Raw genomic sequence first — 14,283 nt, forward strand, 5'->3', positions numbered from 1 at the left:
CTCCCTATCCCAAGTTACACTTCCCTGCACTAGGGTGTGTGGGGCATTTGTTACCTTTCCAGCTTCAGGTTTCCAACCAGTTTATAAATAACCTAAAATAAAGGTAATATGAGTAACATTTGATGAGATTGGTTCACTATTAAGCTATCTACACAATGCTCATATAAGTAAGGTGGTGAGCTACTGGAATAATGCACCTGGCAGTAGAAAAACAAAAAGCAAAACACAGTCAAATAACTTCTTCCTCTAAAATTTCCCATTAAAAAATCAATTGAACAAAGCCTGAGATTCCCTGCTTTTTAATGTTACCTCAACCTCAATCGCAAATTTATACTGCTTGTGAAATCTATCGCTGTGGCAGTGAACAAAACGTCTGCATTGGAAAAATAAGTGAAAGGCATTCACATTGAGAGAGCATGAAGATTTTTTTAAGTTAAAATGATACTATGACTAGAAAATAATGTGAAAATATATATCTCAAAATAGAACTATGTTTTGGCAGAAAGCTCAGTAAAACAATTATTTAAAAAGCTGACCCCAAAAAAGAACAGGTAAAATAACCTTTCCATCTTTGACCCTTCCTTACTTTCTTGATCTCAGACTTTACCGGTCCTGATGTAAATAAAACAGAAAAAATCTAAAAGCCGTGTAAAAGTGCTGGTATTTGTCAGGATCTCTTCAAGACAGTTTCCAACTTGGCAGCTTGGATTTTCCCTCTGGTCAAGGTATCTGATGCACCTTAGATGTGTGTGGAGACGCAGGTTCAAAGACCTCGTCATCGCCCTCTACTCCTTCTTCGATCGGCTTCATCTTGGCAGAGGCTCGCTGGAGTGGAGACGACACATCTGTAAAGAGTCACAAAGAGGAGAACCACTCAAGGAAAACCTTCCCAGATGCCGGTGTGATGGGCCAGTTATAAACTCCCACTTTGGAAAACCAAGTTTTATGGAAATTTATAGCTAGGATCAGGAACGTAGTTTCCTTAAATATTATACTTTCAGTCCAATCTTTCAATAAAATAAGAAAGTCAAGAAGTGATTCTTGGTCACGGGAACAGTTACGGAACCGTTTCCACTGCATTTGCTTTGGTAATCTGAGCTTTTCAAATGTACACAGTTTTTGGTGGACTGCCCCATTCTGTTTAGGACTCAGAATATATGTTCCTACAATAATTAATGCCATACATGGTGGCTGGCGTCCCATATAGGCCCATAAAAGTGATTTACGGGGGTGCGAGGGTAGTTCAGTGGTAAAATTCTCACCTGCCATGTGGGAGACCCTGGTTCGATTCCTGGCCCATACACCCCACCCCACCTATCCCCAAAATTCAACAAATGGTGCTGTAATAATGGGATATCACATAGAAAAAGAATGAAATGTGACCTCCACCATACAACATACAAGAAAAAAAAAGATGATTTAACTCCTCATTTTCTAGAGGAACGGTGTTAGTCTAAAACTATGGAACCTAATGCCATTTATAACACCACCTAAAAGAACATTTCTTGCCACCACTGGTACAGCGAGTCCTTGTACTGAAACTGGGAAGGGGACCTAGGAGGCCAGGCCTTCGGGAGGAAATACAATCCCAAATAATAGAGGGAAAGAGAGCATCCGAAAAGCCTTTTAGGGTGCCACTTAAGCAAAGGAACTGAGAAAATTTGTTTGTTCAATCATCCATGCACCAAATGCTTATTGAGCATCTACTATACAGTGGACATCACACTTGAAGCAGAGGAGAGTACTGTTTAAAAGTAAGAGTAGAAGTTACTACAGATAGGTGCATAGACTTCTCAGGGGGCCTAACGAGCAGCCCATGAGACAGCGCTTGGGCATGTCAGCTGCTCAGAACATAAGCTCCCCTCCATACAATTACCACGTTCAAGGTCAGGATCCATCTTGTCAGAGTCTCCACCTGCCTCACCCACACTTGTGCCATATACTTGCTGCCCAATAGCAGGGCAGAGCAACATTTAATCAATCAGCAAATGCTGAACTCATGCTGGGTGTAAAGCTGATCATGGAAGGATGATGGACGGACAATGGGTGAGACTGGACTCTTCAAATATTTGCCATCCAGCAAAGGAGAGCAAAGAGGTGTCCCTTTAAGACAGGAAGCAGACTAGCCATCAGATGGCCATAGACATTTGTCAACATCAGCTGTCAACTGCTGACAAGAGTCAGCACTGAGAGCATGTGGCAGTCAGCATGGGGGGCAGGAGGCATCCACATGGCCTGGGACACTCAGTCATCAATGGGTAGCTGGGTCCTGGTCCCCAGCACAGCTTGGGGGTGGGGGGTCAGCCTGCACAGTGTTCAAGACTGGAGTTTTAGGAAACATTTCCACGATTCAAATCTCTACTTTGCTGCCTCCCAGCTGTGTGACCTTCACTCAACTACTAAACCTCTCTAGGCCTGCTTCCATATCTGTAAAGGGGGGATATTCACAAGACCTGCTTCATAGGGTTGCTGGGAGGATTAAATAAAATAATGCATGTAATAATGTGTTGGCAGGGTGTCGGGCAGACTGAGAGTGTCACTCAATGTCATTTACTATTAACTGCAGAGTCACTGCCATATACCTGGGAAAATGCCACCACAGAAAGCCGCATCTTCTGACATACGAAGATGATTATGCAGGGCTGGACTTTGGTAAAGTTAATGCATGTTTGTTGAACATATATGGAAATTGTTCACTTAAAAATATTTAAAGTGAATTAAAATTACTGAGTTCTTTAAAAGATAACCACTCAAACTCCAGAAAATAAGTCTCTATTCGAGTGGCCCCAAAACACCTTTCTCTCAAAGAGCACAGCCTGGTAAAACCTCTAAGACAAGTTCATTTTATCCCTTTCCCTTCAGGTGAAATAAAGTGCACCAAACATGACTACTGAAATGGAAATTAATACTATCTGTGTGATCCTGGGCAAGTCACTTCACTTCTCTGTGCCTCAATCTTCTCATTATAAAACTGGAATAATAGAAGTACCTATCTCTTATGGTTGTTATGAAGATTAAATGAGCTAATATTAATAAAGTTCTAACATTCATGCCTGGCCTGAAATGAGTGGTTTCTTCATGTTGGCAATGAAATAAAATTAACTGATTAATGGGGCCTAAATAATTAGAAAACTAGTTAAAATTCATTATCACCCACAGGAATGGTCAATAAAGGAAATGGGACTCATGCTCAAATGGAGGTTTTTATTTCTCAGTCTAAGTGGTTCTAGGTGAAGCAGTTCCTTTTCTCTCTCTGAACAAAAGCTATGGCTTCCATCATAGTCTTTTAGCCAAAAGTTATGATTCAGCCTCATAAAATATTAACTTAAGCTGAGTATTTTCAATTAGATAAAACCCTTAGAATAATATGGCATATCTAGGAGCATTAAGCCAGACCAATAATATGCAGCATTTAGCATTTAGACATAATTATATAATACATATACCAGAAACATGCCCAGTTGGTTTTGAGTGGGAAAGTGGGCGAACTGGTCCCTAGTTTTCAAGTCTATGAAACCTGATGTGGTCTTCTATGGCATCCTGAGCCTGGTGTCTACAGAGCTCACTTGATCCTCTTGACTACTTCACCTGCTGCTGCGCATTTCACTGAGAAAATGAATAGAGAGCCCAACATAACTGGAAATGGTCAGGTAAAAATTTCCCCAGGACTTTCGGCTTCTCTGTGAGAGGATTTATCCTGTTCCTGTGAGATATCTGTCAAAGGAAGAGCTGCAGTTCTGCATGCTATTTGAAAGGATAATTAGGCAAAAGTCATGCCCAAACCCTGGGTGACTTCCAGGGTCTCCCAAGTTGGGCCTCAGTCCACTTTCCAGCCTAAGCTCCAGCGAACTCACTGCCTGCCCACCCCACTAGATCCAACCCATCTTCTCCCTCTTGCTTTCCTCTCCACCTGTAATGGTCGCTCTACTGGGATCTCTACCCACCAATTCCTATCCATTCCTCAAGGCTGAGTTCAAGCTCCCCCTACTTCACTGCAGTCTTCCCCAATTCCTTCTGCTGGGAGATTTTTATCTTTCTGATTTAAACAACAGCCCATCCACGCCCTCCATGACATGTGGTCACGAGTGTCTGCATCCCTCCCTTACTGGACAACGAGCATCTTGCGGGCCATGACCATGACCTCTTCACCCCGCAGCCTCTCACATGTGCCCAGTCATATCCTCAATAATTACTTGGCACATGATGATGCAAAAAAATCCCTTGTCTGGAACTCCACGTGGGGCCTTGAGAAAGCTGACCCTGAGGACATGGGAAAAATACATAGCCATCACATTTTAATACCTGCTGGGTCAAGCTCCAGCCCTACCCGGGAGCACCTCCAGCATTCCTCAGGTGCAGCCAGCTCTCCAGTTACAGTGCAATCTCCCTCTGAAAGGGGACTGTCACCACTATCCTGTGTCATGCCCCCTGAAGGAAATCACTTACTGTTCGCAGCATGGGCATGAGTGCTGCCCTGAGCAAATGTCCACGAGGTTTCACCAGGAACATCACCTGTTACCACGTAGTCATCTAATCATCAGAGAAAGTCAACAAGTGATTGTAAGGTGCTAGACATGGAGGGAAATGTTGGGAAAATAAATATGAGGTGGAAACAGTCTCTGACTCTAAGTTTTATTTCTCAGGAACTCAAAGTCCTTTGCAGACCAGTTCATCTTCACCACATTCATAATATTAACTCTCCCCAATACTCAGACACAGAAGCAAAGAAACCTGGGCAACCCATAAAAGAAAGCCAAATGAGGTAGCGACCACGGATGAATTCATTTCCCACTGAGGAAGAAGCACTTAGGAACATTTTCTGGGAGAATAAACTAGTTGGCCCTAACAGCCTGGCAAAAATGAATTTATCTGCCAACATTCTTTTCAGGCAGAGACCACATGACTCACTAACATTCTAGGCTGTGTGATTGAGCCACAATCTACAAGTCCTCGAGTCTCAGGGGCAAGGTCGGGTGGGGGGGGAACACTGCCTCCATCCACACTGTAAGGAACTCTTTTTTTCCATCCTGGCGCACATGCTGGCAGACGAGAGGAAAATGGCCCTGACTTGTAACCGCTACAATCAGAATCACAGCGACGGCTCACGCCTCGGACCAACCTCAGTTAGCCTGGACCCGCTGATGACTGAAAGGTAGGTATGATGTCTACAACCACAAATAGGAAAGGATCACCTGGCCCCGGTGGGAAGCTGCAACTGTCATGCCAGGACAAAGGCTTCGAAGAGCAGGGAACCCACCTGCCACCCAGACGTGTTTATCTCCAACCTCCTCGGGGACCCCACTGACCAAAAGGAAAGCTTAGAGTCCCTCACTGGGCAACTAGACATTTTTTCTTTGTCTATGAATAAATCCAAAACCAATCTGGATTACAAACAATAAAAAAAAAAGAGAGAATATTATACTTCAAGGGGGTGATCTTGCATTCCCAAGTTGAACATTAATAAATTCTTTTTCAAATTAGCCTCGTGTTTCATCGATTTTCTGCACCAATGCATCATCAGAAATTTGCCCAAAGGCCCACCTAATTTACCCAGATGTGAGAGCACGGAGAGTAAAGCGGACAGAGGGAGAAACAGAACTTTCTTTAGTTATGTGCTTTTTGAAATTACTTTTGCCATACAAAGATGTTAATATGAAGTTCATGACCTCCATATAATACAGTACTTTACATTTATACCAAATTCTCAAAGGGCAACTAATTCTTGATACATAAATTTCCCATAAAACTGATCCTTGTCCTTTCTCTACTGTAACCACCTTTACAGCTCCGGGACAGAAATGGTTAACTAACTGTGATCAGGAAGAGATCATTATCATTACATTCTGCTATCACCTATACTCACCTTCCAATTTACTGGACTCTGGCTACCAAATAACAAAGTTTATTATAAAAGTTGGTAAAATAAACAGTCTGAGTCAGAAGTGCAATCCAGACTTATTAGATGTGAAATTATTAAGCAGCTCTGTCACAAGTTATTTTTGCTTGGGGACATTTCACAAAGTTACACCAAGCAGCAAACAAACAAAACACCCTCTGCCCTAAAGGGACTTAAGACCTCCCTTCCACAGATGTCAATGTGCTGAGAAAGTACAGACAGCAGAGCAGAGAGCTTTACTCTGAGCTACACACAGATCCCATATGTTCAGGTGAGAAAGAGAACTGTAGTACCAGGCAACAATCCTGCGGGTCAAGAAATAAAGCCTCAAACTCATAAACTCATACCTAGCAAATGGCTAAGTAAAGTCTGGGACTTAGCAGCTCAAGGCCTGAACACACAGTGGGCATTGCCACCCACGCCAGACGGCAGGGGTGACGCTACCATGGGCGCCCACGAGGGGCCTGGGATCTGGCCAGCAGAGTGTCTTCTCAGCAGCCCTGTTAGGATAGTGGTTAGTGGTTGAGGAAGATGGGGACCTGCCACAAAGTTCCACTGTGCGTCCTCACACCTGCTACCTGCAAGCGTAAACTACACATGGGCCTCCATGGAGGACAGGCTCGAGATGCCACAGACCCTTTCTGCTTTCCTAGAGTCCTGCTCCAAAGAACTGCGGGAGGCCTTTGTGACCTGGGCCGGGAGAGCTTATGCAACAGTCACGGAGGGTGACGGCAAGGTGACAATCACGTTTAGGTGTCCAGAGTAGCAAAAAATTAGGGGAGAGAAATTCACTTAGAATTCTGTCCTAGTAGCTCAGTTCTGTTTCAGTGTGCTTCTAATTACAGGAGGGCCCGAGAAACTCTCCTACCAAATAAATGTAAACAGACATACTTGTTCTTGTACTGCAGTAAAGGTCATGCCTAGTCCAGAGGGCGGATAAGCTGCCCTGACCTGCGAATAAGAAGCATATTGTGATGTAAAGTTTGTCAAGTGACTTTTCTCTTTGCTTGAGAAATACATTTTTTTTCAACAAGGAACAATACTTTTGTAAATTACCCAACATCATGTTATGAGGTAAGGCTGTTTTTTCTGTCTCTTATTAACTTTGATGACATTTTCTTCATTGCTTTCAAAGTGTTATTATTTTTACTATGTTTAGCCATCTGTCCAACTGCTCCAGCAAGTAATTAAAAACTTTAGGGAGATTTTGAATTTTAATTAGATTATACACTTTTTGATGAATGGGGATAGAGCCGGATTTAATGGTTTCTTCCCTATAAAGGATTACCATGCTTTCCCTGCCTTTACCTATTTACAGCACAAGATTTTTTTCAATGAATGAAATTGAGTTTGAAGTGAAGCTTTCTGAACAATAGCACTGAAGGCTGACTATATGGCCTCTGTACCTGATTTTTCCTTGGAGGGACTCGGCAGTAGCAACGAGAACTCTCCCAAAGAAGTCTACATGCTAGGGCAAACGGGAGGTTGGTGCAGGTTGGTGCCTGCCACGAGAAGGTTTTCTGTGGCCAAGTGGTCATTCTCACTTCAATTCCTGACCGCTCAAGTGGTGGCACAGCACCAGGTGTGAGTGACTAAAGAGCAGCAAAAGCCCTGCGTCCCTTTCTTGTCCCCTTCTAAAGAGGAAGTTGGGGGACAGGGAGCCATCTCTGGGTGAGGCAGCAAGATGGACGTGTTAAGGTAGGGAGGAGGCAGGGGGCATTCTCCTTCCCAGAGTACCTCTCCATCACCACAAAAGTGCCAGAAAGAGACATCCCCCCATGGTAGATGGAGGAGAAATCCCTCTCCACCACCCACCAGAAGGTGACATTCTCCTTCTCCAGCTCCTCCTGGGTGGCGTAGACGTCCCATACAACCACCACCACCACCACGAAGGCCTCCTTCTCCTCGCCATGTTGGGGCTCACCTTCCCCAAGAAGATACTCTCCTCCAGCACAGAGGAGACACTCTCCTTCTCCACCTCCCTGTCCAAAAAAAAGCGCATCACCATCTCTACCGCCAAAGCGTAGGCTCTCCCATTCTCCACCTCCCAAAGAAGCTCCCCAGTCACCACGAGATGTTCGCCATTGTTAGCATCAAACCATAGGGAAGGGTCTTCCCCAAACCAATTTACCCGGGAGGCCTGATCTCCACAACCAAACAAACAACATTTGCCCTCACCACGGCCTCGAGCATCTTGGATCACCTAAAGCTCTTCCCTCATTCAAAAGGGAGCATTATCATCTCCCCAAAGAAGGCAGTCTCCATTTCCAAGTACTAGGATCATTACGAGTCTCCAGAACTCTGAAACCCAAAAAGACAAAAAAGCTGCCTCACCAGGCCCTCAATCTGTAAGAAGGGCCTCGTTCTCTCGATCTGTCTCAGAATCTCCTGAGCCAGCAGCTAAAAACCCCCAAGCACCTCCACCCCGTCCAGTCTCAGGGACCCTCTACAAACTGGTCACCAGCGGTACCAGTCAAAGAAGGCTGAAAGCCCAACACCAAGCTCATCTCTGGCAAGGAATTCAGACTAGGAAGGAGGCGGGAAGAAAAAGGAGGAGGACATGAAACACAAAAAGGAAAAGCGCAAGAAGCACGCACACGCATACACAAAAAAAAACCAAGAAGGAAAAGGCCATGACTGCAGCTGCTGCAGCTACGGTACTCCCCGCAGCCACTGCTGCTCCCACAGCTACACCAGCACAGGAAAAACCAGAGACAGATGGAGCCTAAAAAAGAGACAAAGTGAAGCTGACGATAACCTTGATGACACAGAAGAAAAGCACCTGGATGAAAAGACCCTGAGATCATGCAGAAGACTCAAGTGTCCTGACAGTTTTAGATAGAAATGTTTATGATGCAGATTTGATTTTGTTTGTAGGCGATTCAATTTCAAAACCACTAAAATGCGTTTGAGTTTTACACTGTAACATTTGTTACAATAATTGTTAGGCTGAAGTTCACCATGTAAAAAAGGTGGCATGGATTTACATTGCAGAAGCTGTCCACAGTATGAGCGAGATTGACAGCTGACATAAACTCATTTAGAGTGAAATATTCTAAGCCAAAAAAAAAAAATTTCTTTAAAAATGGGGGTTTAAATATGGTTTGCTTTCTTATGATTCCTTTAATGTCTCTGGCTATTCCCAGAGGGTTTTTTTTTTCTCTCTCTCATTTGACTCTTAGTACCCATTTAAGTTATGATGCTTCCAACCTAGTATGGTTTGTAAGTTTGACCAGAAATAAGACCACTGCTGAACTGCCACAAAAGTATAAATGAATATTCTAATGCTGTGATCTTTCCTGTTGCTTGTGGAGTCTCTGCTGAAATGAATCAAGATTCAAACTCTAGGATGAGACAGAAAATGAAAGCATGCTGTTTGCCGGGACACTGTGGGTTTATACTGACGAAGACAAGTTGATTTGGAACACTGGAATTACCTTCTATTCCGGTTTCGGCGTTTTGCTTTTTCTCCCTCCTTTTCTTTTGTAAAGGCAATGATCTAACCCCAGGAAGGATCCTTCTGTTACATAAAATTTTGTCTTATGAAATGTCATGGCTCCATTCATAATTTTGCCTTTTTCTTCCAATTGATACACACGACTTTCAGAGCTTTCGTATTTGGAAGGCTGGAAGGGCCCAGACTTTGAAACAGTGTCTTGTTTTCTTTCTTTCTTTTTTTTTTTAACTAAAGCTTAATAAAGCTTGTGGACGAAACAATGAATTTCTAAATTTAAAAAAGGGGGAGGAAGTTGTAGGATCAAGAAGGTTGTGGATAAACCCACGAGAACAAAGAAGGCAAATTCCAGGGTGGCAGCTGTGCAGCAGACCCAGAAAGCAGCCAGTCCAGAGAGAGGGAGAAGGGGAAGCTCTGTGAGGAACATGTATGAGAAAAAAAAGGACAGAGGTCTGACTGATTGAGCAAGTAGCAATATAAAGAAAGAAAATGCAAAGATCAGGAGAAAGAAAGGCAACTAGAAACTCCCACAAAAACAAAAAGCAGCAAGAAAAATCATCGTTCAAATATGAAATGATCACACAGAAGACTTCGAGAAGAAATGAAATCACTTTTACCTAAAAAAAAAAAAAAAAAAAAAAAAAACAGAATGAGTAAGAAGCTGGACTATACGGTAAATAAGACGTTTCCTCTCCCCCAAAACCATGCAATAAAAAACTCCAGGGAAAAAAAGACAGTCAAAGTATGAAGTAAACTGTGACACGATTTTTATGTTGTGCAAAAAAAGGAGAATCCATTTGAACTTGATATTAGTAACAATCTGTTTTGAACAGAAAAGGAGTCATGAAATTAGAAACAAAAAAAGAAATGGAGCCATACTCCACTATTTTATTCTCCATAAAGCATCCACATTGTTGGCCTTAAAGTTTGAGAAGCAACCTACAGACAAAGTAAGGGAGAGAAAAGTGTGATTATAAAAGAGAATGCGCGTTATTGATCTTGATTGCTATTGATCTTGATTGCTTAAAAGTAAAAGAAGAGCCATGCAAAAGTCAGAAGGTGAAAGCAGCAAAGGAAGAAAGGGTAGGAATGCAAATGTCTGCATCTTTAAAACTGGTGTGCAGAGAAAAAGAAACAGAGGTTTCTTATGTGTATTATTTGATACTATAAAGGGAAATAATAAAGGAATAGTGATATCACTATATGAGCAAACAGGGGAAAGGAGGTTAGAAGTGAGCTAAATTAGGTTAGTTAGATAATGGTTAGGTGGATAAATCAATGAAGAATAGCACATTATCTAACATTCTGGACAAAAACTGTCCCCAAAGTGATTGCTCCAAGGAGGCAAGACCGAAATTAGGTTGCAGTGAATCAGTTCTTTTTCTTATAAGATTTTTACTATTTGACATCTGTGTATATATATTAACATGATAATTTTTAAAGTTTTGATTAAAAATGTGTAAAATATCTCCACGGTCATTTTACGGGTGAGAAAACTTTCAATAAATTGCCCAAGGTCACAGAGCAAGTGAGGTGTGGAAAACAGGACTGGGTGAGGCAGGAGGCTGGACAGTGGGCTGTTCCTACTGGCTGAGGGACCAAGGACACAGAAGGAATAAATGTCACATTCCTCAAACCTTAAAGGGGAAGATGCAGCCCCTACCTCCTAGGGTGGTTGTGAGGATTAAACGAGAAGATATATCAAAGTGGTCACAATGTGTCAGCCATTACAGGAGTGGCTGGATTTCCCCAAACAAGTTTACCCTCACACTTATATGGATCATTTTAAGGTATCAAACAAACAAATAACAAAGCAAGAACTTGCAACAAAGTCAATACTTCTTTGTTTCAGGGCTAGGAGAGTTACCCTGACAAGTTTATTTAAACTCCCTCAGCCAGACTGCACTCCTCTATTCTCTACAAAATGGATGCTTTGCTTTTCTCTGCTCATCTCGGGAGGTGTGAGAACTTCTACGTGCTCTTCTCCTCTATACCTGCTGCCTGAGCATAATTCCTTCTACCTCTTCATATAATCCATATAATCCATCCTTGTCTTTAAAAATGTTTAAAACAAAAAGCCTATAAGGCTGTTCATAGGTGGAATGAAATATAAATTGAGTTAAATTATTTAATGAAACCAGCCTTAAACGAATGCTAAAAGAATGCTGTTTTGGCCTTTTCTGTCTTTCCAGGTAAATAAAGACATGTGAGAGCAGAGAGAAGCTCATCATGTCAGATGTGCTAGCAGTCTTTACAGATAAGACTGCTAACCAGATGCAATTAAAGCATATTTGTAAATTAGGTCACATGAAATTAGTAGACCGTCCAGAGAAAACTCAGAACATTAGTAATTTAAAAGAATGTTTCTCAGTAAGATATCTTTCTAAGTATTTAAAAGGAATACCAAAATAGTAAATTTTAATAATTCTGAAAAAATATATGATCTAAACTAATAAAATCTTACAAAGATGAGTTCCAACTTAACTCTATTGCTTATACTGACTCAAGATGCTCCTTAAAAAAATATTCAAACTATAGGTCATTTAACCCCAATTAACTGAAATAAAGTTCTGCAACTTTCAAGGCAACATAACATGTCCTCTGTTGCTATGACAATGCCTGGGCTATGAACCACAGTCAGCGATGCAACTGCCAAGGATAATTTCTGTGTGTGTGTGTGTGTGTGTGTGTGTGTGTGTGTGTGTGTGTGTGTGAAACCTTCTAAGGATGAGAAAGATGATAGTGCCCTGATGAGCATACTGGTCCGAAAGGACAGAGAAGAGCACTCATATTCACATGAGCACATTAAATCTCACACGCCCCAAGGGCATCTTGCCCCCCTACCCCCATCCCTGCCATCTCACAGTCACATGCCTGAACGTGGAAACCAAGTAAATGAAGCACCAAGACAGTAAAGAGTTAAATTAATTGGCTTATAAGCTTATTGAATATACAGATAGGAGCCATTTCTCTCCCCCAGGTTATCTCATTGCTTTCCTTTCTTCCCCTTAGATGACAATTAAGTGAAATACAGAATCTTGGTAAAAGAGTAAAGGTCCCACGCAAGACTTAGCATCACGCGACATGTGCAAAAACAGCACGGCGGACCCACACAGCAGCAAGGCTGCCAAAATAGCGCGCTTAAAATTTCCCTTCACCCTTCTCTGAACTTTCTGTTTAACTGAGCTTCATTGACTGTGTAATGTGATGAAACACATTTTGTGGCATTGTATCATGGACTCCTGGAGATCTTTAAAAGTGGTGCCTCCCCTTTTTAGTTAGATGTAGTGGAGAGGCTGGAGGCAACCGCCTGAAAATGTACAGCTGTGTGCCAGTAGCCATGTTTCTTGAAGATGACCGTGTAATGATAAAGCTTTACAATGTGATTGTGTGATTGTGAAAACCTTGTGTCTGATGCTCCTTTTATCTCCCTTATGGACAGATGAGTAAAACATATGGATTCAAAAAAAATAAATAATAGGGGAAACAAATGTTAAAATAAATTTAGTAGATTGAAATGCTAGTGATCAATGAAAGGGAGGGGTAAGGGGTATGGTATGTATGAATTTTTTTCTGTTTTCTTTTTATTTCTTTTTCTGAATTGATGCAAATGTTCTAAGAAATGATCATGATGATGAATATACAACTATGTGATGATATTGTGAGTTATTGATTATATATCAAGAATGGAATGACCATATGGTAAGAATATTTGTGTTTGTATGTTGTTACGTTGAATTAAAAAAAAAAAAGTGGTGCCTCCACTGGAATCCGTGCAAGCCACTGGACCTGACTATTGGCAGACAGGAAACATGTTAATCATCCCCACAGGGATGCAATCAGCAATATTCCAGAATGTAGGAAATGCTACAGCCTTGTCACTCAAAGCACATTTCAGGAACAAGAAACATTGGCATCTGGGCACTCGTCAGACACGTGGAATTCCAGGCCCCACCCAGAACTGCAGCATCAGTGTCTTATTTCATAAGATCTCCAGCTGATTCATATGCACATTTATAATTAATTATTATTTATTTATTTTTGTTTGTTTGTTTTTTGTTGTTTTTTTTACATGGGCAGGCACCGGGAATTGAACCTGGGTCCTCTGGTATGGCAGGCAAGCGTTCTTGCCGCTGAGCCACTGTGGCCCGCCCTATAATTATTTATTTTTTGTATGCTGTACGGTGGGGTCACGTTTCATTCTTTTTCCATGTGACTATCCCATTACTGCAGCACCATTTGATGATTTTATTTGGGGGGGGGGAGGTGGGGAGCGCACAGGCCGGGAGTGAACCCGGTCTCCCGCATGGCAGGAGAGAATTCTACCACTGAACTATCCTCGCACCCCCTATGCACATTTATTTTCAACAATCGCTGTTCTATAAGACAAATAAAAATTGACTTTAAAAAACATTCAGAGACAGAGATGGAGGAGGAGTCTATAGATTAAAAGAGACTTTAGACAGTTTTCAACCAAATCCAATGTGCAATTCAAACACACTGATAAAAAATAATTGTTATAATATAAATAATATTTATATGGATCTTAATGTTTAAATCTACTTGTATATTTGAGCAAAAGAATAGATGTAATAATGTAAAAATGGTTTCATCAGGTAAACATATAAAATAAACATAAGTTTTGGGCAGTTAAATGGTGGCTCGGTGGCAGAGTTCTCGCCTGCCATGCTGGAGATCTGGGTTCAATTCCCGGAGCTTGCCCGTGCAAATAAATAAATAAATAAAAACAGATAAATATAAGTTTTATAAACCAGAGTTGCTTATAATTCTGTAGACATGCTAGGCAAAGTGAAAGCTAACAAAAGGCTAAATATCTCTGGAGAATACACTGGATAATTTTAAATGTTTCTATGCAGAATCCAGTACAAAGAATAAGGCAACATCTCTCATTATAAAATGGATTCTGTTAACC

The 14,283-nt window shown here is 41.7% G+C and overlaps 1 protein-coding gene across 2 annotated transcripts in view; it reads right to left on the reverse strand.

Annotated features, from left to right (window-relative positions):
• Positions 1-283: 283 nt before the first annotated feature.
• The window catches only part of POPDC1 (popeye domain cAMP effector 1), a 39,088-nt gene continuing 25,088 nt past the window's right edge, over positions 284-14,283 (reverse strand). For both annotated transcript variants that reach the window (XM_077162517.1, XM_077162518.1), the window contains exon 8: positions 284-845. In XM_077162517.1, the coding sequence (XP_077018632.1) occupies positions 721-845 (125 nt within the window). In that variant the 3' untranslated portion in view covers positions 284-720. The remainder of the gene's footprint in view (positions 846-14,283) is intronic.

The sequence above is a fragment of the Tamandua tetradactyla genome, chromosome 5, assembly GCF_023851605.1.
Source record: "Tamandua tetradactyla isolate mTamTet1 chromosome 5, mTamTet1.pri, whole genome shotgun sequence".
Taxonomy (NCBI): Eukaryota; Metazoa; Chordata; class Mammalia; order Pilosa; family Myrmecophagidae; genus Tamandua; species Tamandua tetradactyla.